Here is a 19,398-nt window from a genome sequence, read left to right on the forward strand (position 1 = left end):
TAATGATCAACATAATTTGATGAACAAGAATAGATCCAGAACAAATGGCAGGGGTAGGGGCAGCGGGGAGGGGAGGGGTTAGAGAGTAACCAAAGGACTTGTATGGATGCATATTAGCATACACAATGGACACAGACACTGGGGCAGTGGGGGCTTGCCCAGGGTGGGAATGGCTGGGTGTGTGTGGGGGGGGGGTCAATCGGGGAAAAAGGAGACATATGTAAAACTTTAGACAATAAATAAAATTTTAAAAAAGGAAGAAGGAGACAGAAGAGCAGGTCAGAGAAATTGTACCATGAAAAGGATTGACCCATCACTTGCAGTTTTGAATACAGAGAAGGGGACTGCAGGACAAGGCAAGGAAAGGAATTCTCCCATAGAGCCTCCAGAAGGAACACGCCCTGCCCACTCCTTATTTTAGCCCCAATGAAACCCAGAGTGAACTTCTAACCTAAAAAACTATAGAATAATATATTTATGTTGTGGTAAGTTGTTGGGGCAGCGACAGAAAAATAATATACTAGCTTATTTGTAGGAAAACAAACTGAGCACACTGGAACCCAGCTCCTGACTGGAAATTGCAGCTATATTACTTGTCAGCAGAGTCACCTTAAACTATCGATTAACCCTCCCTAAGCCTCAGTGTTCTCATCTCTAAAATGAGGCTAGCAGTACAGTAAGTCCTCACACTTATAATGTCTTTGGTAGATTGGTAGATTTCAAGCGAAATAATGTATAACAATACCAATTTTACCATAGGCTAACTAATATAAACAAGAGTTATGTTCTTAAGGCATCTTATCAACATTATAGCAAAACAACATCATTCGAAAATCTGCTACAGAACCTATCTTAAAAGACTGTTGAAGAACTAAATGAGTTAATTCATGTAAAGTACTTAAAATATTAGTTCACAGAGAAGGCAGTAATCATATCTTAACTACTGCTATTATTGGTTTTAATCAATAATAAGTACCTTCTCATCCTAGCCAGTTTGGTTCAGTGGATAGAGTGTCGACCTGCAGACTGAAAGGTCCCAGGTTCGATTTTGGATCCCTGGCCATGGTTGGAGTGTATCGGGAGGAAAACAATCGATGTGTCTCTCTCACATCAATGTTTCTCTCTCTGTCTCTCCCCCTCCCTTCCAGTCTCTCTAAAAATCAATGGAAAAATATCTGTGGGTGAGGATTAACCAAAGTAATAATAATAATAACAACAACAACAACAACAACAACAACTATCTTCTTTTTCAGTCACCTGCAGAAAAAATCATGATATCGTCTTCAAATGACTGTTTAGAAATGAGCCCTTCTAAAACTTAAGGTTTAGCCCTAGCCAGTTTGGCTCAGTGAACAGAGCATTGGCCTGCAAACTGAAGGGTCCCAGGTTCTATTCCGGTCAAGGGCACATGCTCATGTTGCAGGTTCAATCCCCAATAGGAGGTAGACAGGAAACAGCCGATCAATGATTCTCTCTCATCATTGATGTTTCTATCTCTCTCTCCCTCTCCCTTCCTTTCTAAAATCAATAAAAATATTTTTAAATAAATAAATGAGTGAATAAAAATAAACCTTAAGGCTTATACATGTGTCCACAAGCAGTTTGCACAGCAGTATCAGCTACACTGAACTAAGATGTGCAGTTCTTCAAGAGTCATTCCCAATAATTAAGGAAGAGATAGCCAAAGTCAAAGTGCCAACATGAACTCCACTACATGATAACCACTCACCCAGGGCCTGACAAAGTGCCCATCAAAAAGTAAGAGCTGTCTTATTAAAAATAATAGACGATGCAAAATTAGTTTCTACTGGAATTTTTTCAGTTTATGCGGTATTTATACAGCACTTTTCATTTGCAAAATCTGCTCTATCATTCCTTCATAAACAATTAAATTTTTATTTTACTTGGCTATTGACTCGGCAACATTTACACAAACTGACATAGCCTAGCTAAGCAATGATGACTCACACTATATATATAAAAAAAAATAATGACTGGTAATTTTCACAAAAATTACAGGCAAATACAAATCAAATGTATAGATATATTTTGTTACATAATTCCACACACTGCAACAGCCCAAAGCAGTGTCAAAACCCAAAGAGACAGCAACACTATATCAGAAAGAGGGAGAAAACAAAACCTTTGAACACCTGAATAAGACTTTTGTCAAGTACAATAATAAAAATCAGTGTGTGAGGTCTTTAAAAAAAATCAGTAACTAAGCAGACTAACATAAAATCTATTATAAAATAATTCCTAGAGTAAAAGCAATAAACTTCAGTATTCCAAGCCTAAATAACTCTAAATTTAATTAAATTATATTTTAAAAGGTAATTAAATATGCCCCAGCAAAAACAATATATTGTTAAGCTCTCCAAAAAAATAGTACTTTCAGTTACACAGAATGTTCTGATTAAATCCAAATAATTTTTCTACCTTTTTATTATTTCAAGCTCTATAGAATTACAGAACTAGTTAGAACTATAAAAACTAGTTTTTATCTGAAAAGCCAGTGACAGATGACATTACTATTTTTTTAATCTTTATTGTTGAAAGTATTACATATATCCTCTTTTTTTCCCTATCGATCCCCTCCAACCCATCCACACCTCCGCCCCACGCCCTCACCATCCTACAGTCTGTGTCCATGGGTTATGCATAGATGCATACAAGGTCTTTGGTTGATTACCTCCCATCCACCCACCCTCCCCCGCCTTCCCTCTGAGATTCCGCACACTGTTCCATGCTTCCATGTCTCTGGATTCACTCCATTCATCAGTTTATTTTGTTAATTAGATTCCATATATGAGTGAGATCATATGTTACCATTTCTTTAAAAAGCATTGAGGAAGGCTATCCAAGGAAGGCACCTGCAGGGCATCCCACAAAAGATATCCAGCCCCTTCTCTCCAACCCAAAGGTGCAATAGCAGAGCAGCTCCTTGCAAAGGCCCACTCTCTGAGCGCAGCTGGTCTGAATACCCTGATGTTCAGGTCTAAGCCATACCAGAATTCCCCTAAATCTTTGCATCCAGAGTCAAAGTACACTCTCCCTCCTCCAACTCTAAATATAGGCCAAAATATGGCTCTCCTTTATCTTATTCAACAGAATTTAGGTAGCCCAAGAAGAAACTAGATATATCCTCAAAATATGTAATGTGTGTTGTGTGTGTGTGTGTGTGTGCGCGCGCGCACACGCATATGCATGTGCATGCACATATGAAGTGAGGAGGCCACTGAAAGATACAGGAGTCAAAATACATGACTGGGGTCACACATGCAAAAGCCCTCAAGGACCACACAGGGAATGTAATAAATGAAGCAGCTGGGTCAAAGCTAACAGAAGCAACAGAGGTTACAGCAAAAAGGATAAGACATCCTCCATAAAAAAAACATTCAAATTCAACTTCAGAAAAACAAGCAATGCCAGTCAAATAACACACATCCTCAGCTGGATTCAGCAGGCAGGCCAGATCCGGCAGCAGTTTTCAACCTAGATAGATGCAGCAGGCCCAGCCAATCCCCTTAAATCGTGTTCCCTCTGAGGAAGGCCCCAGGGGACTAGCCTCAGGGCCCCCAACCCCACAAGCTCCCAGGTCTTTGCCAGGAGCTGGAAAATTAAACACTTACCACTGGAGCTTCCAGGGGTCGAATACTGAGAGGTATCAAGAAATTTTCGAGGTGTAGGAAGGTTTGTAACATCAATCAGAGGAATAGGAGAAGCATCTTTCCCAAGGGTGCTGGAGGGAAAAGTAGCAGTCGTTACTTACCACTTTCTCCCAAAACAACTCAATCCCTTACATGCCATCCCTTATCACCTTCTTTCTATTTTGAGCCCTCTTGACTCTGTGACTTCAAATATCTCCCGAGTATATTTCCAGGGAAGTGATGACTGTCACAGACAGGGGTAGAATGATGTATCCTAAAGGTTCCAAGTATGTAAATATTTATTGTCTTTCATTTTGAAGCAAGATTTTAAAAATGAATATAAGTATGTTCTGGATCATCTGGATGCCACCTTTGAACCAAATTATGCCACACAATCTCAGTACCTTCCTTTGTTTCTGTATTGAAATTAATTTATCAGCAAAGAAAGAGCAACTGACACCTTGTCATGATAACCAAATGGAGGTTTAATTAGTTAAGTCTAGTTTAATTTGTGTTTTTCAAGCTAAAGTTCTTCGACACACTCTGGGAGTTCACTACTTTTAGTTTTCTTTAAAAGAGGTTCATAAATTTTATCAAGTTGAAAATCACTACAATAAACGATGATTGAGGGATCTTTGAACAGGGTTAAATCAGTATTTATCGCCTTTTCTAAAAAGGCCAAGCCCCCTCATCTTGATGATTAATTTTAGAGACTCCAAAATAAACACATCAATTTTAAATGACACAAAGACTATAAAAAATTAAATTTCAAGTTAATTCCCACTTATAGGCATCTGTTAAGTGCAAGAATATAGGCAATGCCAAGACAAATAACACCTGTGTCCTACCTTCCAGAAAGGAATTATCTAATCACAATGCATCTACAAGAGAAAAGCTACATCTAAGTCAAGTCTCAAGGGCAGAGAGGTCAACACCATAGATAGTTGCTATCACCCCTTTCCAGTCCCAATACACATCTTCTGTGGCAGATGCTACCCATGCAAATGATTAGCCTATAAGTTATAAAGGGAGGACAGGCCGAGGGGAGCAGGGACGAGACCACAGCTGCAGGAAGACTTTCTCCAGCTGGAATGAAAGTATGTGTGCAATTCTAAACATCTGCCCCCAGAAACGGACATATCCCCATCTCCCTCCTACACCACTTTTGGAACCAAAGTACTTAAGTATGTGTGTATTTTATTTTATTAAGGTATTACATATGTGTCCTTATGCCCCAATTGCCACCCACCACCCCACTCATGCCCTCACCCCCCGGTGTCTGTGTCCATTGGTTAAGCTTATATGCACGCATACAAGTCCTTTGGTTGATCTCTCTCCCTTACCTCCACCCTCCCCTACCTTCCCTCTGAGGTTTGATGATCTGATTGATGCTTCTCTGCCTCTGGATCTGTTTTTGTTGTATTCTTAAGCGAATAAAAAAGTAAACATATTCTTCCAGAAAATTTTGAAAAACAAACTTTATGTTAAAGGGCAAAATTATCATGTAAGGTATTACTTTTATTGAGTGCTGGTAATGTGTGATCCACTGTCCTACGCCATAAGGATAACTATGACAATCATTAACTTCTCCCTTTTCACTTAAACAGAGAAGGGGGAATCATTACTCAAGTCTTAAGCATCTGTTGTGTGCTTGGCACCATGCCCACTGCTGAGGCTCCAACTATGACTAAGGTAGGAGCTAACCAAACTTAGCACATTTCCAATTGTTGGAATCACTTGCAGACTAATGTGAAAACTCAAGTGAAGTATAAGATATAAAAGTAACAGAAAGAGCATTTACTAAGAATTGAACTGATATAGTTCCAATAACTCTTTTCCTCCAATATAAATCTGTAAATTCCTATCTGCCTAAACTATCTTAAGGAAATCCAACAGAGCTTTCAAATCCACTAGTTTATCACAATAGTTTGTCTATTAGATCAATCAACAAATCCATAGATCATCAATTCATCCATTTATCTTTTACATATTGACTACTGTCTTCTCATTTATCTTAACCACCTCATCCTCTTTTACCTGCACTTTACTCACAAGTGGAAAACCAGCTCTGCACCTCTCTAGCCCCTAGATAAACACATGCCCTTGGATACACACATGCCCAGGGGCAGAGGATAATCACTGATGTTTATGGTGCTGCTATTGAGTAAAGAAGAAAAAGTTCATTTCAATTTTAAATGATAAGAAAAATATATGATACATTTTATAAATATTTCTGTAACAAAAGTGGAGGAGTTATTTTTAAAGCACTGATAAATGAAGGCATCAATTAGCAGGAGGGTTCAGGTGTATGGCTGGAATACTGCCTGCCAAGCCTATAAATGAAGCAGTAGAATTAGTACATGTGTGTGCCCAGTGATATATATGTGAGTAAAACACACATTTCTATAAACACAGATGTGCACATGATTCACTTTAGATCAAAACCATCATTATTTTCTCAGTTTTAAGCTAAAAATAGATTTTACTTAAATATAGGGTGATAAATAGCTTGCCATTTTAACTTTGAAAAAAATAGCCTACTGACTTTATTACAGAGCCAGGAGGGCCCTCAAACTCCATCAATAAACTTTCAGAAAGTCAATTTACTGCAACACTATTTTCATAGACTCATCTTTCTAAAATTTTCCTTTGGGCTTCAATTTTCCCCTTCGTGAACACTAACCCAAAGGCAAGTATCTGCAAATGACTTTTAGTTTTTCTCTTGTTCTTTTCTGAAAGGACTTAATCTCAAGAGTTCAAGAGAAAGGTAGGTGCCCCACTCACTCAACTACTAGACACGAAGCTCAACAGAAAGGTAGGTGCCACCGTAGAATATCACACTTAAAGAGCACATACCTCAGTTTCCACTTCAGACGACAGAAAAAGCCTGTTCTTATACATCAGAGATTAAGTTCAGAAGTATTAAATAACTAGAGGACCGGTGCACGAAATTCGTGCGGGGGGGGGGGGGGGGGGGGAGAGGGGGGTGTCCCTCAGCCCAGCCTGCACCCTCTGCAATCTGGGACCCCTTGGGGGATGTCTGACTGCCTGTTTAGGCCCAATACAGGGGCCTAAGTCCAGGTAGGATCAGGCCTAAACAGGCATTCAGACATCCCTCTCACAATCCAGGACTGCTGGCTCGCAACAGCTCACCTGCCTGCCTTCCTGATTGCCCTTAACTGCTTCTGCCTGCCAGTCTGATAACTCCCTAATCACTGCCCTGCCAGCCTGATTAATGCCTAACAGCTCCCCTGCCAGCCTGATTGCCCCTAACTGCCCTGCAGGCCTAGTCACCCCTAACTGCCATCCCCTGCAGGCCTGGTCACCCCTAACTGCCCTCCCCTGCTGGCTTGATCGCCCCCAACTGCCCTCCCCTGCTGGCCATCTTGTGGCAGCCATCTTGTGTCCACATGGGGGCAGCCATCTTTGACTACATGGGGGCAGCCATCTTGTGTGTTGGAGTGACAGTCAATTTGCATATTACTCTTTTATTAGATAGGATAGAGGCCTGGTGCATGGTGGGGGCCAGCTGGTTTGCCCTGAAGGGTATCCTGGATCAGGGTAGGGGTTCCCTTGGAGCATGGGACGGCCTGGGCGAGGGGCCTGTGGTGGTTTGCAGGCTGGCCACACACCCCGGCGACCCAAGCAGAGGCCCTGGTATCTGGGATTTATTTATCTTCTATAGTTGAAACTTTGTAGCCTTGAGCAGAGGCCAGGGCCGGCCAGGGCTGGAAGCTTGGCTTCCTCCATCGCTAGGGGCAACCCAAGCCTCCTGCTCAGCTTCAGCTCTGTGGCCACCGCCATTTTTGTTGGGATTTATTTATATTCTATAATTGAAACTTTGTAGCCTTCAGTAGAGGCCAGGGCCAGCCAGGGCAAGAAGCTTGGCTTCCTCCATCGCCGGGGCAACCCAAGCCTCCTGCTCAGCTCCAGCTCCGTGGCCCCTGCCATTTTTGTTGGGATTTATTTATCTTCTATAATTGAAACTTTGTAGCCTTGAGCAGAGGCCAGGGCTGGCCAGGGCAGGCGGCAAACTTGGCTTTCTCCACCACCGGGGAAAAACCCAAGCCTCCTGCTTGCTCCAGCTCCATGGCTGGCCGCCATCTTGGTTGGGTTAATTTGCATACTCGCTCCTGATTGGCTGGTGGGCATGGCTTGTGGGTGTAATGGAGGTATGGTCAATTTGCATGTTTCTCTTTTATTAGTATAGATTAGAACCCTCAACGGGTTCTGAATCTCTCAGAGGAAGTATTTTTTAAAACAAAAAATAAAATCAAAATTGGATTGTTCAAGTTTCTAATTAATATGGGTGATCTGAACTACCTTAGTTTAAAAATAAATGATAGGAGTTATTTTTCTTTTTAAATATATATGATTACAATTTTTTATTTTAAATCCATTCAGAATCATTCATAGCTGAGTTGGAAAAAATAGCTCATGGACATAAGACCATCCCTCCCAAGTTACTAATTGTATATTTTGACTGAATATGATTTGCAATTAAATAGCTTTAGGCCTTGGCCAGGCTCAGTTGGCTGGTCAGGGCATATACCTGGGTTTTGGGTTCAATCCCCATCAGGTTGCGTACAGGAGGCAACTGATCGATGTTTCTCTTGTATATCCATGTTTCGCTCTCTTCCTCTCTCTAAAATCAATCTTTTTAAAAAATATATTTTCGGATGAGGATTTAAAAAATATAAACAACCACATGATGGCGAATAGAAAAACTATAAGCAAATTAAACTATTCCAAGAAAGCAACCCCTACCACCACAACCTTAAGAACTTTCTGGCTTTGAACCATCCATGTAATTAGTAAAGAGCTGCTTCTAAATGTGTCTGATTTCAATATTTCAAGCCATGAAAAGTTTGGGTGTGTTTTTATAATAAGGATTAAAAGTGCTGACAGCTTGTTAAACATTTGCTTTTTAATTAGAACTTATTTATGTTCCTGCACTTAGTAATAAATATGTACAACTATGTCCAAAATTTACAGCAACAGCTCATCTGGTTGATTTTATTGTCAAACTAAACTTGACGGAGGTGAGTTGAACTTTGACTTTAAATCTAGTAACTAATATATTCACCTCTATAACTCCAACAGCTGGCACAGTAACTGTCAAAGAGCAAGCTCATAAAAGTTTGTTCAATCAAACTGAGCTGAGAAATATCTGTCAAAGATAATATGCCCTTAGTAAGAAAATTTAACAGATGAATGAAACACGAATGGCTGGCACAGTAATTTTCTACAGTTCTAAGAGCTCTTGGAAAATACAGAAAGAATAATGAATGATTCAAAGGGTATAAAAGTCAAAAACAATCAGGGTCTCAAATGACAGACCAAGTATTGAAGACATTTAATACAAAATAAAGTGGAGCTAAAATCTAAGCAAAGAGGGAAAAACCAGAGAGAAAACTGAAAGAAAACAGCTAAATGGGGAAAAAAATTAAAAGATAAAATAGTTAGGCAGCAAATAATACAAGGGGTGAGGTAGCTCTTTACACACCCAGAGACAAATATGGACACCAAAATCCCTGAGTCTGACATTTTCTCCTCCAGGAACTACAGAGTCCAAGAAAGCAAGGCTAATCAAGTATTAACCAGGATGCATGCAATAAATTAAAGGATTATTTTTATATGTTTTACTGATTTTATCAGCTTATAAGGTATTAAGGATTCTTTTTTGAAAATAAAAAAAAAATCTACAAATATAATTTTGGCATAAGGCTGTTCCAAATATTTAACAGAACAAAGCCTCTGACTGTCCATTCATCCCTGTGCCCCCAACACATACACACACATACACAGTCTACACATTTGCTTTTTTCAACATTCTTTGGATAATCCTGTATAGAATTTTAAATCCTAGTTTTTCCCTTCAACAGTAAACATTTTGCCATTTCATTTTTAAAAATCTTCAAAAGCATCATCAGTAGTTGTATTTTTATGAAAGTAATAACACATGCTCATGATGAATACACTCACAAGGCAGAGGGTATAGAATAAGCCCTTCTTTCCCATTCCCCACTCCCCATTTCCATTTCCCATAGGGTAATTCCTTTTTTCGGTGTTTCAGCATATCCTTTCAGGAATTTTCTACACATCATTTATATCTGCATATAAAGGATGCAGATTTAAATATATATCATTTCAATTCTTTTCAAGTTCCACTTCAAAAACATCTGTTCTTTATATGTATGTGCTTTCATGTAACTTCCTTTCTCCGGTAGCAGGAACTTGTTGTTGGGCGTTGGTATGGTTGTTTTGGATACCAACAATCGGAACAGTCCCTGTATTTGGAGAGACTCTCCATTGTCCGGTCAAAGCAAAAAAGAAAGAGGACACTACTTCCTATTATAAAAGTTGAAGGAGGCCAGGCATGTCCCAGGCTCAACAAACTGAATGCATCCACCCAGGACTCTGAATCTTAAGGAGATAAAAGTTCCAGGGAATTCAGAGAGCTTTTACCAGAGAGTTAAAAATCCAGCAATGGTAGGCATTTTGCCAGCAATGCAGCAACCCAACCAGACAGTCAATGATGTGCGCTCAGTGGCTTCATCTCCCTTGGTCCCTCCTGGGTTTTAGAGCCCGATCATACAGACTTCCTTCTCTTCAATTCTGTGACCTCCCTGGTAACTTTCCACTAAACTTCTTTCCTTGTTTTAGTCACCAGGACTGACTTCTGCTATTTGCAGTCAAGAACACTGGCTAATGCATCAACCTTTGCAGTAGACAATGTTCTCTTTGCTGTCTTCTCTAGTGATTTTCAACAATGAAATCTTTAAATACATATATCTAGTTAAATATACTCAAATTTAAATAAATTAAACATATTTTCTCTAATTATTAAAATCCAAAATAAAACAACTGCTGACTCCTCTCTATCTCCTGTCTATCCGAATTTCCCAGTCTCTACCAACAATGTTGAGATATAAGTCCTGTTTATTATTATGCATCATTCTTTGACTACATACACCTTCTTTTTCTTTTTTTAATATTTTTATGTATAACTGTGTAAATTTAATGTGTACAACATGCTAATTTGAAACATGTATATGCTGTAATATGATTGCCATTGCAATGATAATTAGCACATTTTTTAAAGAAATAAAACAAAAAAAAAACCTCATATTTGTATGGAACCACAAAAGACCCTGAAAACTAAAGCAATCCTGAGAAATACCTGACTTCAAATTATACTACAGAGCAAGGATAATCAAAACAGCATGGTATTAGAAAAAAAACAGACACACAGATCAATGGGACATAATTGAAAGCCTGAAATAAAACCATATGTATATGGTCAAATAATTTTTAACAAAAGAGACGAAAACATACAATGGAGAAAAGGAAGCCTCTTCAATGAATGGTGCTAGGAAAATTGGAAAGGACATGCAAAAGAATGAACTTAGACTGCTGTTAGACCTTCTTTTTCAAAACTAATTTCCAGCGAATATTATTTTTCCTATAAAAATAGATGTCAGTTATTTATATGTAAATTTACATATTTAATGGTGTGTGGTCCTCACAGTAGTTATAAACTATGCACAACTTTATTGTTCTCAAGTTGCTGAATTTGATTTATATCTCAGAGTTCATCATAGAGTAGTCTTCTCAGAAAATAACACAGGGATTTATTTTTTGTTAATTTACATCTAATGATGTCTCTCTGCCGCCCATGCACATCAATGTCCACTTGGCTGAGATTGGATATCTTTGGTCCCAACTCGTCCCCACTCAACACTTTGTCACCTTGGTTCTGTCCGCTGTATCCTGCCATTTCCTGATCAGCAAATCCTGGTGAGCCTGACTTATCCTCCTTTCTGTGGATCGGGACTAGGTTAACTGTATAAAACAGAAGATCCAAATAGCAGTGGCTTGAGTCAAACAAAGGTTTTCCTTCCTGTCACATAAAAGATTTAACCTATTCAGACTATAATAGAGGATCCATGTCATTAAAGAGATTACAATGTGGCTTCCATCCCAAAGTCCCTTCATGTCTAAGATGGATTGATGGCACCACCCCATGTCCTCATGAGAAGTAAAGGGAGGCAGGTGAAGGGTAAAGGAGTGAGCATACCAATTTAGTTGGCACCTTTAAAGAATTTCCGCATGAACTCTGAGTCAGCAGCTTGCAAGCAGAAGCCTCACTAATTACCTTTAGCTATACAGGAGGCTAGAAAATGGAGCCTGGTAGCTGGGCATATGGCCACCAGGAACAAAATAAGGTCATTGTTAAAAATGAAGAAGGGGAGAATCAATAGTGGGTGGGAAGATAACTATCTCTGTCACAACAGATAACATCAATTTTCTTCCTAGTGCTTACAGAATTTGTTTTTGAAATTCATAAAAATTTCTGGGTCATATCCAAGAAGATCTTTTTTCATTAATTTCACCTTGAATTATTTTGATTTGCAGATCAAGGTCTTTTTTCCCTCCGCTTTAAGTAGGTTTCTTTATTTACACTATAAGTATTGCTTCTGCTATAACAAAATAGCTCGGACTGGGTGGTTGAAACAAACAGAAACTTATTTTCTCACAGTTCTGAAGGCTAGAAGTGCAAGGTCAAGACACTGGCAGGGTTGGTTTATTCCGAGGCCTCTCTCATTGGCTTGGCCATCTTATCACTGTGTCTTTACATGGTCTCCTTCTGTGCAAGACAGTGTCCAAATTTCCTCTTCTTATATGAACATAGATCATATTCAATTAGAGTCCCCCGTAATGACCTCATTTTCACTGGTTTACCTCTTGAAAGACCCTATTTCCAAAATTAATCACGGTCAGAGGTATTGGGAGTTAGGACTTCAATATATGAAATGTAGGGGGATAGCAATTCAGCCAATAACACTATAATTTTAGTGTCATTCTGTAGAATACTTAAAATAATTGAATTGATAACTATTCTTTATTTTTCATACCTATTATCTTTCTTCTGTCATCTTGTCTCTCCATATCACTGATTCAATTCTTCACTCTAATGCTTGAAACAAAGACTATATTTCCCCACTTTATTTTTTTTCTTACATTTTGTTCATGTTTTAGTTATTTCTTTCTGTATCCTTCCCATTTCCATTTTTATCACTCTCTGTTAACGTTTCATAAAAGCTATATGCTTGCTGCACACAACCACAAAATTTTAGTAACATTCAACAAGAAGCACATATTTAGATGGTGGGCAGTTGGCTGATCTTGGATCAGTTCCACATGTTTCTCATCCTCATCGTTGGATCAACGTCATCATAGCAATGGCAGAAGCACAAGAGGCCATATGCTCACTGGCATAAACCCATTTCAGGTCCTTCCTGAAACGTGCTAATCGACTGGCAAAAGCAAGAGCCCAAAAGTCAAAAGCAGGAAATACATTTTTCCCACTAAAGTGAAGGGGAAGAAGTGATAATTTTGAAAAATAATCTAATCTACTGCATCCTTTTCCATATTTTGAGAAACCTTGAGCTTCAATCTCCTAAAGTTTTCCTGTTTTGCTTTATAAAATATTTTTTCAAATAAATGCTCTTTTCTAAGACCTCAAGGTAATGCTCATTTTCCCTTACACTACAGAATATTTTCACAGGACCCAGAGTATTTCTTCAATCTTTGCATGGGAAGAAATCTATTCAGACCTGCTAGTTACCCATCAGACACTTGGAAGGAAGTTCTTAGCACTGCCCCACCTACCACTACTCTCTGCTAAGGTCCTGACTTCTGTGTGTCTTGCAAAAGGTTTTCTAGTGCCATATGCAGAAAAGGGACAGAAACTCCTCTTTCTCTGGCAGTGTCTCCAACTGAACTGAAGCATCACACACAAAGTCAGCAGGTTTTGTTTGAACAGGATAGGACTTGAAAGATTTCACTGCCAGCATGCACTGCATCCAGTACTACTCTTGTCTACAGCCAGTGAACAAGCGTGAACAAGTGTATATTGCTAAACTGCCCTCGGAAAAGGCCTATGGCTACTAGTATTTCAAAGGACTCTTGGAAGGACATGACATGCACAGCTCTCTGCTACCTGTTAACTGTGCCAATGTTCTACTGCCTTACCTGACTTAAGATCTGGTCTATTCCCTCCCAGGTCTACACTAACCTACTGAATGTCTTGACTCTAGCCCAGGCCCTTCAATATAGGACTCTCCTGTACACTTCCAAAAAGAGGACTGCAACCCTAAGTAACAAAGAATCTTATAACTTCAGTGCATACAGCCATATTTCTTAATTAGGTTGACATCACTACCCAATTTAAGGATTTTTTCTCTTTCTTCTGATATAAACCAGGGTATCTCTCATGGCCCAGCATATTAAAGTCCCACAGTAAATGTTTCTTATGTAGCTTTACATAAGAGGACCATAATATTTCTTATGGATCTTTACGTAAGAGGACCATAATAAATGTGCAATGAAGGAATGAACAAACTTTGAATGTCAGCCTTTCAGAGTATGGAGCATTAAAAACAGTATATTAACCCTTTGCACTCGCTTGCTTTCTTCTCGATTCCTTTATTCTAATGCTAACCGTGTCGAGTCACACTCGACATCTGAGTGCAAAAGGTTAAAAAAAAAAAAGTAAAATGACTACAATATTCTGGGAAACAAATAATATTCCACATTGCCACAGTACACTGTACCAAAGAGCCTCTTTAACCCACCTCATTCTCCCTTTTTCCTTGTTACGCTGCACAACTCGGCTGGTGGATTTGATGTACAGGTGCCGGTGCAGTTCATCTATGAGAACCAAGTGAAGATTCATCTTCTTGCTGTGAAGCTCCAGCCTAAGGTCACTCAGTCCTTCCACTTGGAGCAGGGGGCCCTCCAAAGACTGGACTGCTGACACCTAGAAAGGGGAGGGAAGACAATAACATATAATAACTAAGCAACCTAGAAATATTCTAAAGAACTATTTTTTACAAGATACTGTCACAGAGGATCTGTAAAAGCCTTATCAACTACACTGGCTTTGTGAGTACAGTCCCCCTTACTGGTGGTTTCGCACTCAGCAGTTTCAGCTACCTGTGGTCAACCAAGGTCCAAAAATATTAAATGGGGAAAAAATCCAGAAATAAATCAAAAGTTCTAGACTGCATGCCTTTTTGAGCAGTGTGATGAAATCTCACACCGTCCTCATCTACCCCGCCCACAACATGAATCATCCATTTGTCCAGCGTATACATACTACATACATACACTATGTGCCCATTAGGCACTTGGTAGCCATTTCAGTTATCAGATCACTGTCATAGTATCACAGTGCTTGTGATAAGTAATCCTTACTTTGCGTAATAATGGCCCCAAAGTGCAAGAGTAGTGATGCTGGCAATCGAATATACCAAAGAAAGCTGTAAAGTGTTTCCTTTAAGTGAAAAGTTCCCAACTTAATAAGAAAAAAAAAATTGCATGGTGAGATTGATAAAATCTATGGTAAGTACCAATCTTCTTTCTGTGAAAGTGAATTTATAAACTAACTTTTATAACAGGTGTGCATCTAAAGGCAGAACGTAGTACATATAGGATTCAGGTACCCCCAGTGGTACACATGCCCTGCGAATAAGGGGTGACTACTGCACAATGTGGCTAGGCCTCTCTCTGCCTTTGAAGGATTTAGCATCTGAGACACAGAATGCTGATGAAAACAGGCTTGATGAAGATAAGCAAGAAGGCATCTAAAGTGCCAGCAAAGCGGTACATAAAATGTATTCCCACATACACTGCCTATCAATGGACACAAGGAAAATGAACTCCCCAATTAAAGTGATTATATCATGCATATTCTCATAAGAATTCCACGTACTAATGGTTTAAATCAACTTTCAAAGCTAGCCTTTTAAGTCTAAATAGAAGCACATTATAAATTTTTTAATAATTCTTATGATGATCATGAACCAGAGCTTCATTAGCCTGAGTCTACATGTGAGTTTACATAAAGTCAGTCTCTCTTTCTCATATATACATACACACAGAGGTCAATGCAATTTTACCTGAATGCTACAAGCAGACAACAGCAGTCATCACTCCTTGGCTTAACCCAGTTTGATAGAAGAACGAGAATTTGAACAGTGAACAGAAGATAAACTATGGAGAGGGAGATACTCCTGGAATAAAATGTAATTTGGGAGATTTTAAGACAAAATGGATTGGATGAATAAAAATGGTGTAGGAATGCCTACAACAAAGGGAGAAGATAGGGAGGGACTCAGGGAATCTAGAGCAATTTATTTGGAAACCAAAGTGTATATAGGTTTGGAAACCAAAGAGTATAAGTTTCAAAAGAAAAAAAATAGCATGTATGATCTGATCCCATTTATCCATGTATATGAAATTATATTTATGTCCTTATGTATAAAGAACTTAGAGTGAAAAGAATATTCTCAGTACTATTCCTTTGGAGAACAAAGGTGGAAGTAAAACACACACACACACACACACACACACACACACAAAGAATGCAAATGTAGTAACAACAACAGAGAAGAGATGACCACAAGCTGAACTCAGAGGGCAAAGAGCACTACCAAGCTCCCTGAAGGGATTAGCATGTGATGACTATTACCTGCTTAGGTCATACTTCTAAATCTTCCTAAGATGTACAAATAAAGGCAATAACTAATAATGCTTACTTTGGGATAAAAACATTAAATGTACTCATGCAAATAAACATGCTCCTAAAAAATGAAGCATTTAGACAAAAGCAATAAATGGTGGAGGCCATGAAACATACCAGTGGGTAAGTGTTCATCAGAGATCTATACCAATACACACAGTCATGGAGGAGCTTATGGACGGTGAATACAGACAGCTTGGGAGCTGCCAAATACAGAGTGGCCTGAGATGGGGAGGAAAATGCAAAGGCTTACCCACAAACATATCACTTGTTTGTGATATGCTATAATCAAATGTCAGCAGCAAATAGGTTTCCTTACATTTACCAAGAAAGAATCAGGGAATGAAAGAGTGACAAGCCCTGGGCCAGCTCTGCCCTCCGAAGCCCGCCTGTTCATTTTCATGCTGACTGGCAACTGCCCTGCTATGAGAGCCCTGGGCCTGTGCAAGCTGCAGCAATTCCAAATGGAAAGGCGGCCTCACAAAATGACCAGCGTGTCCCCAAGGAGGAAAAACAACAACAAATTCATTCACACGGATGCTCTAAAATGGATTTTAACTTGAGTCTCTAGCAGAGAAAAGAGGACGCAGTAACCTTTAGTGACATCGAAATCCAGAAAATGAAAAATAATTTGGTAAACCACTGGTCCATCATGTAGCCTTATCCCTTAAGGTAATTAAATCCAGCTGAGATATTTAAGCTTAAAAATCACCCACTGCACATCCATGCTTGATTTGTTTGTAGGAACTTGCATAAAGATTTTTAACCTAAATACATCAAATTCCAAATACAAAATTATGTGATGTCAACTTTCAAAGCCAATCTTAATTAAAAATTTTTAACATATAGGTAAAACAGCACAGTGCCTGGCACCTATTTATTCTGTAGACAAAGAAACCTCAGAGGGTGTTTTCAGCGTGCTTTGATGCAACATTTTCAGTAAAGTGTTGTTTCCTTCATAGAACCATTGTAACCATATAGATTACAAACTTTCTGAATATGTACAATTCACACACACACACACACACACACACACACACACACTATCAAGAGCTATCTTAAAATTTCTAAGATTTGAAAACCTTACCACAACGAGAATAGAGAATAGTCTCTTATTTCTATATGAAAATACAGTGTTTTATTTTCTGTCCTTCACTTATTCAGAGTCTGTTTGTAAAACTATAATCATGGAAGCTAGGCAAGGTCACTGTCTTCCCCCTACTCTACCCTTCCTAAGTGGTACTCAAACCAACTTGAAGAAATAATTGTCAATGCAACATTTGATCCCTAGAACATCAGTTTAGAAACCTGACATTTATCTTACCTTGCTTTAAGCAGCCTGTACCATAAAGTTTACACATAAAGAAAAACTTGGTGAGGCAGCAGTCAAACCCACAACCATCCCTGATGGTTCAGTCTGTTGTCCTGGGGGTCTGGCTTCCAGGCACTTACCGACAGTAAGGCTTCACTACAGGAGAAACCCACCCACATTTAGAACTGAGCATAACTCCTAATAAAAATACAACTAAAGAGACATGTAATGTGTGAGAAATGGTTATTTCATAAATTATTTCACCATTTTCCAAATGTAATGACTACAGAACACTTCAAAATAATACACTGATGAAACATTAACAGGAATTCAAGAGATGCAGATGGATCAAAGCAGCAGCAAAATGGCTTCACAGGTTAGTGGCTATGAGAAGTTATCAAAATTGGGTTCACAGATGTGACTTTGTGACACTAAATAATGTCACAAATATATATTAAAATTGTAAATGAAAGGTGAAGTAGACAACAAACAGTGGAATAGTTCATAGGTAAATGTTGCCTATACATCTCCTCACAAGACCATTATCATTCATTCATACCCCAAATGACCTCTACTATGACCTCTTAAAATTCTAAGGTATACCACACCATTTCTTATAGTAGATTACTTACTACAAGTAGATAATAAGCCAACTAATTGTATCTAGAATTTATCTTACATATGTGTTGAAAAATTATTTGGGGGCGGGGAGGAGATACTACTTAAAAGGGGATTTTTTTTTCACAGAATACCAATTATTATCCAACAGAAAATTGGTATTCTACTCAACTACTCATATAAATAACAGAAATCTATTTTGGAGTTGAAAGCAAGTATTTCCTTCAGGATTATGAAAATGAACAAACATTTACAAAATGTTTTAACACATGAGATTGAACAGGACAGCATGTTTTGTTATTAGAAACCTACCCATTAAGAAAACAGAAATTCTGAAAAATGTTTCCATAACTCAAAAAATAGGTCAAAATGCAGTTAAAATATACATTATAGAGAACTGTCTCCTATTTCAAAAAAATTTACCTTGAGATGACAAATAAGTCTACAACAAAAGAAATCTTGGTAATTATGAACTATAGAACCTGTAATTTTTCTTTCCCAGTATGTTTCTCAGTCTCATTTTAGTTTAAATGAGGAAATTATTATTTCGTAGTTAAATTTGTCTTCTGCCCATCTTATTCAGGCTTATTAGGTGGAAAGATCTAGTTTTGTGCCTTACATAAACCAATAGAAAAGTTTCAGAAAAATACTAAAACTGGCCATACTCAACAGCTGCTTCACTGAAGAAAATGCTAGACAGGAAACTCCTGGTCTTTTTTATTAATGGCTTTAGTTGGGAGAGGTGCTCCACAAAGGTATGTGACATTAGTAACTGTTTCTAAATAGAACTAAGGTTCGAGCCAAAAAAAGAAGGGAAACTTATAAGTATAAACAAAAAAGCCAACCTGCTAACTAAACCATCTGCTAGCTAATGAAAATGCTTATTTTGGCAACAATATTCCCTAAGAAAGCAAATGTTTGCAACTGTTGAGTCCAAAACAAATACTTCCTTCAGGACTCCGATAATTAGTTTGTCTCTCTTCAGGAAGCTTTTTTTTTTTTTTTTTAATAGTAAGGCAACATAAACATTCTGAAAATGTTGCCTTGGCCCAACTTATGGGTGCAGTAAAAAGATAATAAAATTTGACTATTCCAAAGAATCGATGCCTTCCCCTTTCCTGTATGTGTATTATAAGAAGACACAAACTAAACAATGTTTTAGAACGGTCTTAACTAAATAAGAACACCAAAAATCTTTGGCTGCAAACAACAAAGAAGCGTGCCTGGGA

At 38.5% G+C, this 19,398-nt stretch overlaps 1 protein-coding gene across 1 annotated transcript in view; it reads right to left on the minus strand.

Moving 5' to 3' along the window:
* The window catches only part of EXOC4 (exocyst complex component 4), a 737,356-nt gene that overhangs the window by 658,125 nt on the left and 59,833 nt on the right, over nt 1-19,398 (minus strand). Inside the window, exons 4-5 of the mRNA XM_008150517.3 lie at nt 14,291-14,475; nt 3,633-3,742 (exon numbers count right to left, since the gene is read on the minus strand). Of these exons, the coding sequence (XP_008148739.2) occupies nt 3,633-3,742; nt 14,291-14,475 (295 nt within the window). The remainder of the gene's footprint in view (nt 1-3,632; nt 3,743-14,290; nt 14,476-19,398) is intronic.

The sequence above is a fragment of the Eptesicus fuscus genome, chromosome 14, assembly GCF_027574615.1.
Source record: "Eptesicus fuscus isolate TK198812 chromosome 14, DD_ASM_mEF_20220401, whole genome shotgun sequence".
In the NCBI taxonomy this organism is placed as follows: Eukaryota; Metazoa; Chordata; class Mammalia; order Chiroptera; family Vespertilionidae; genus Eptesicus; species Eptesicus fuscus.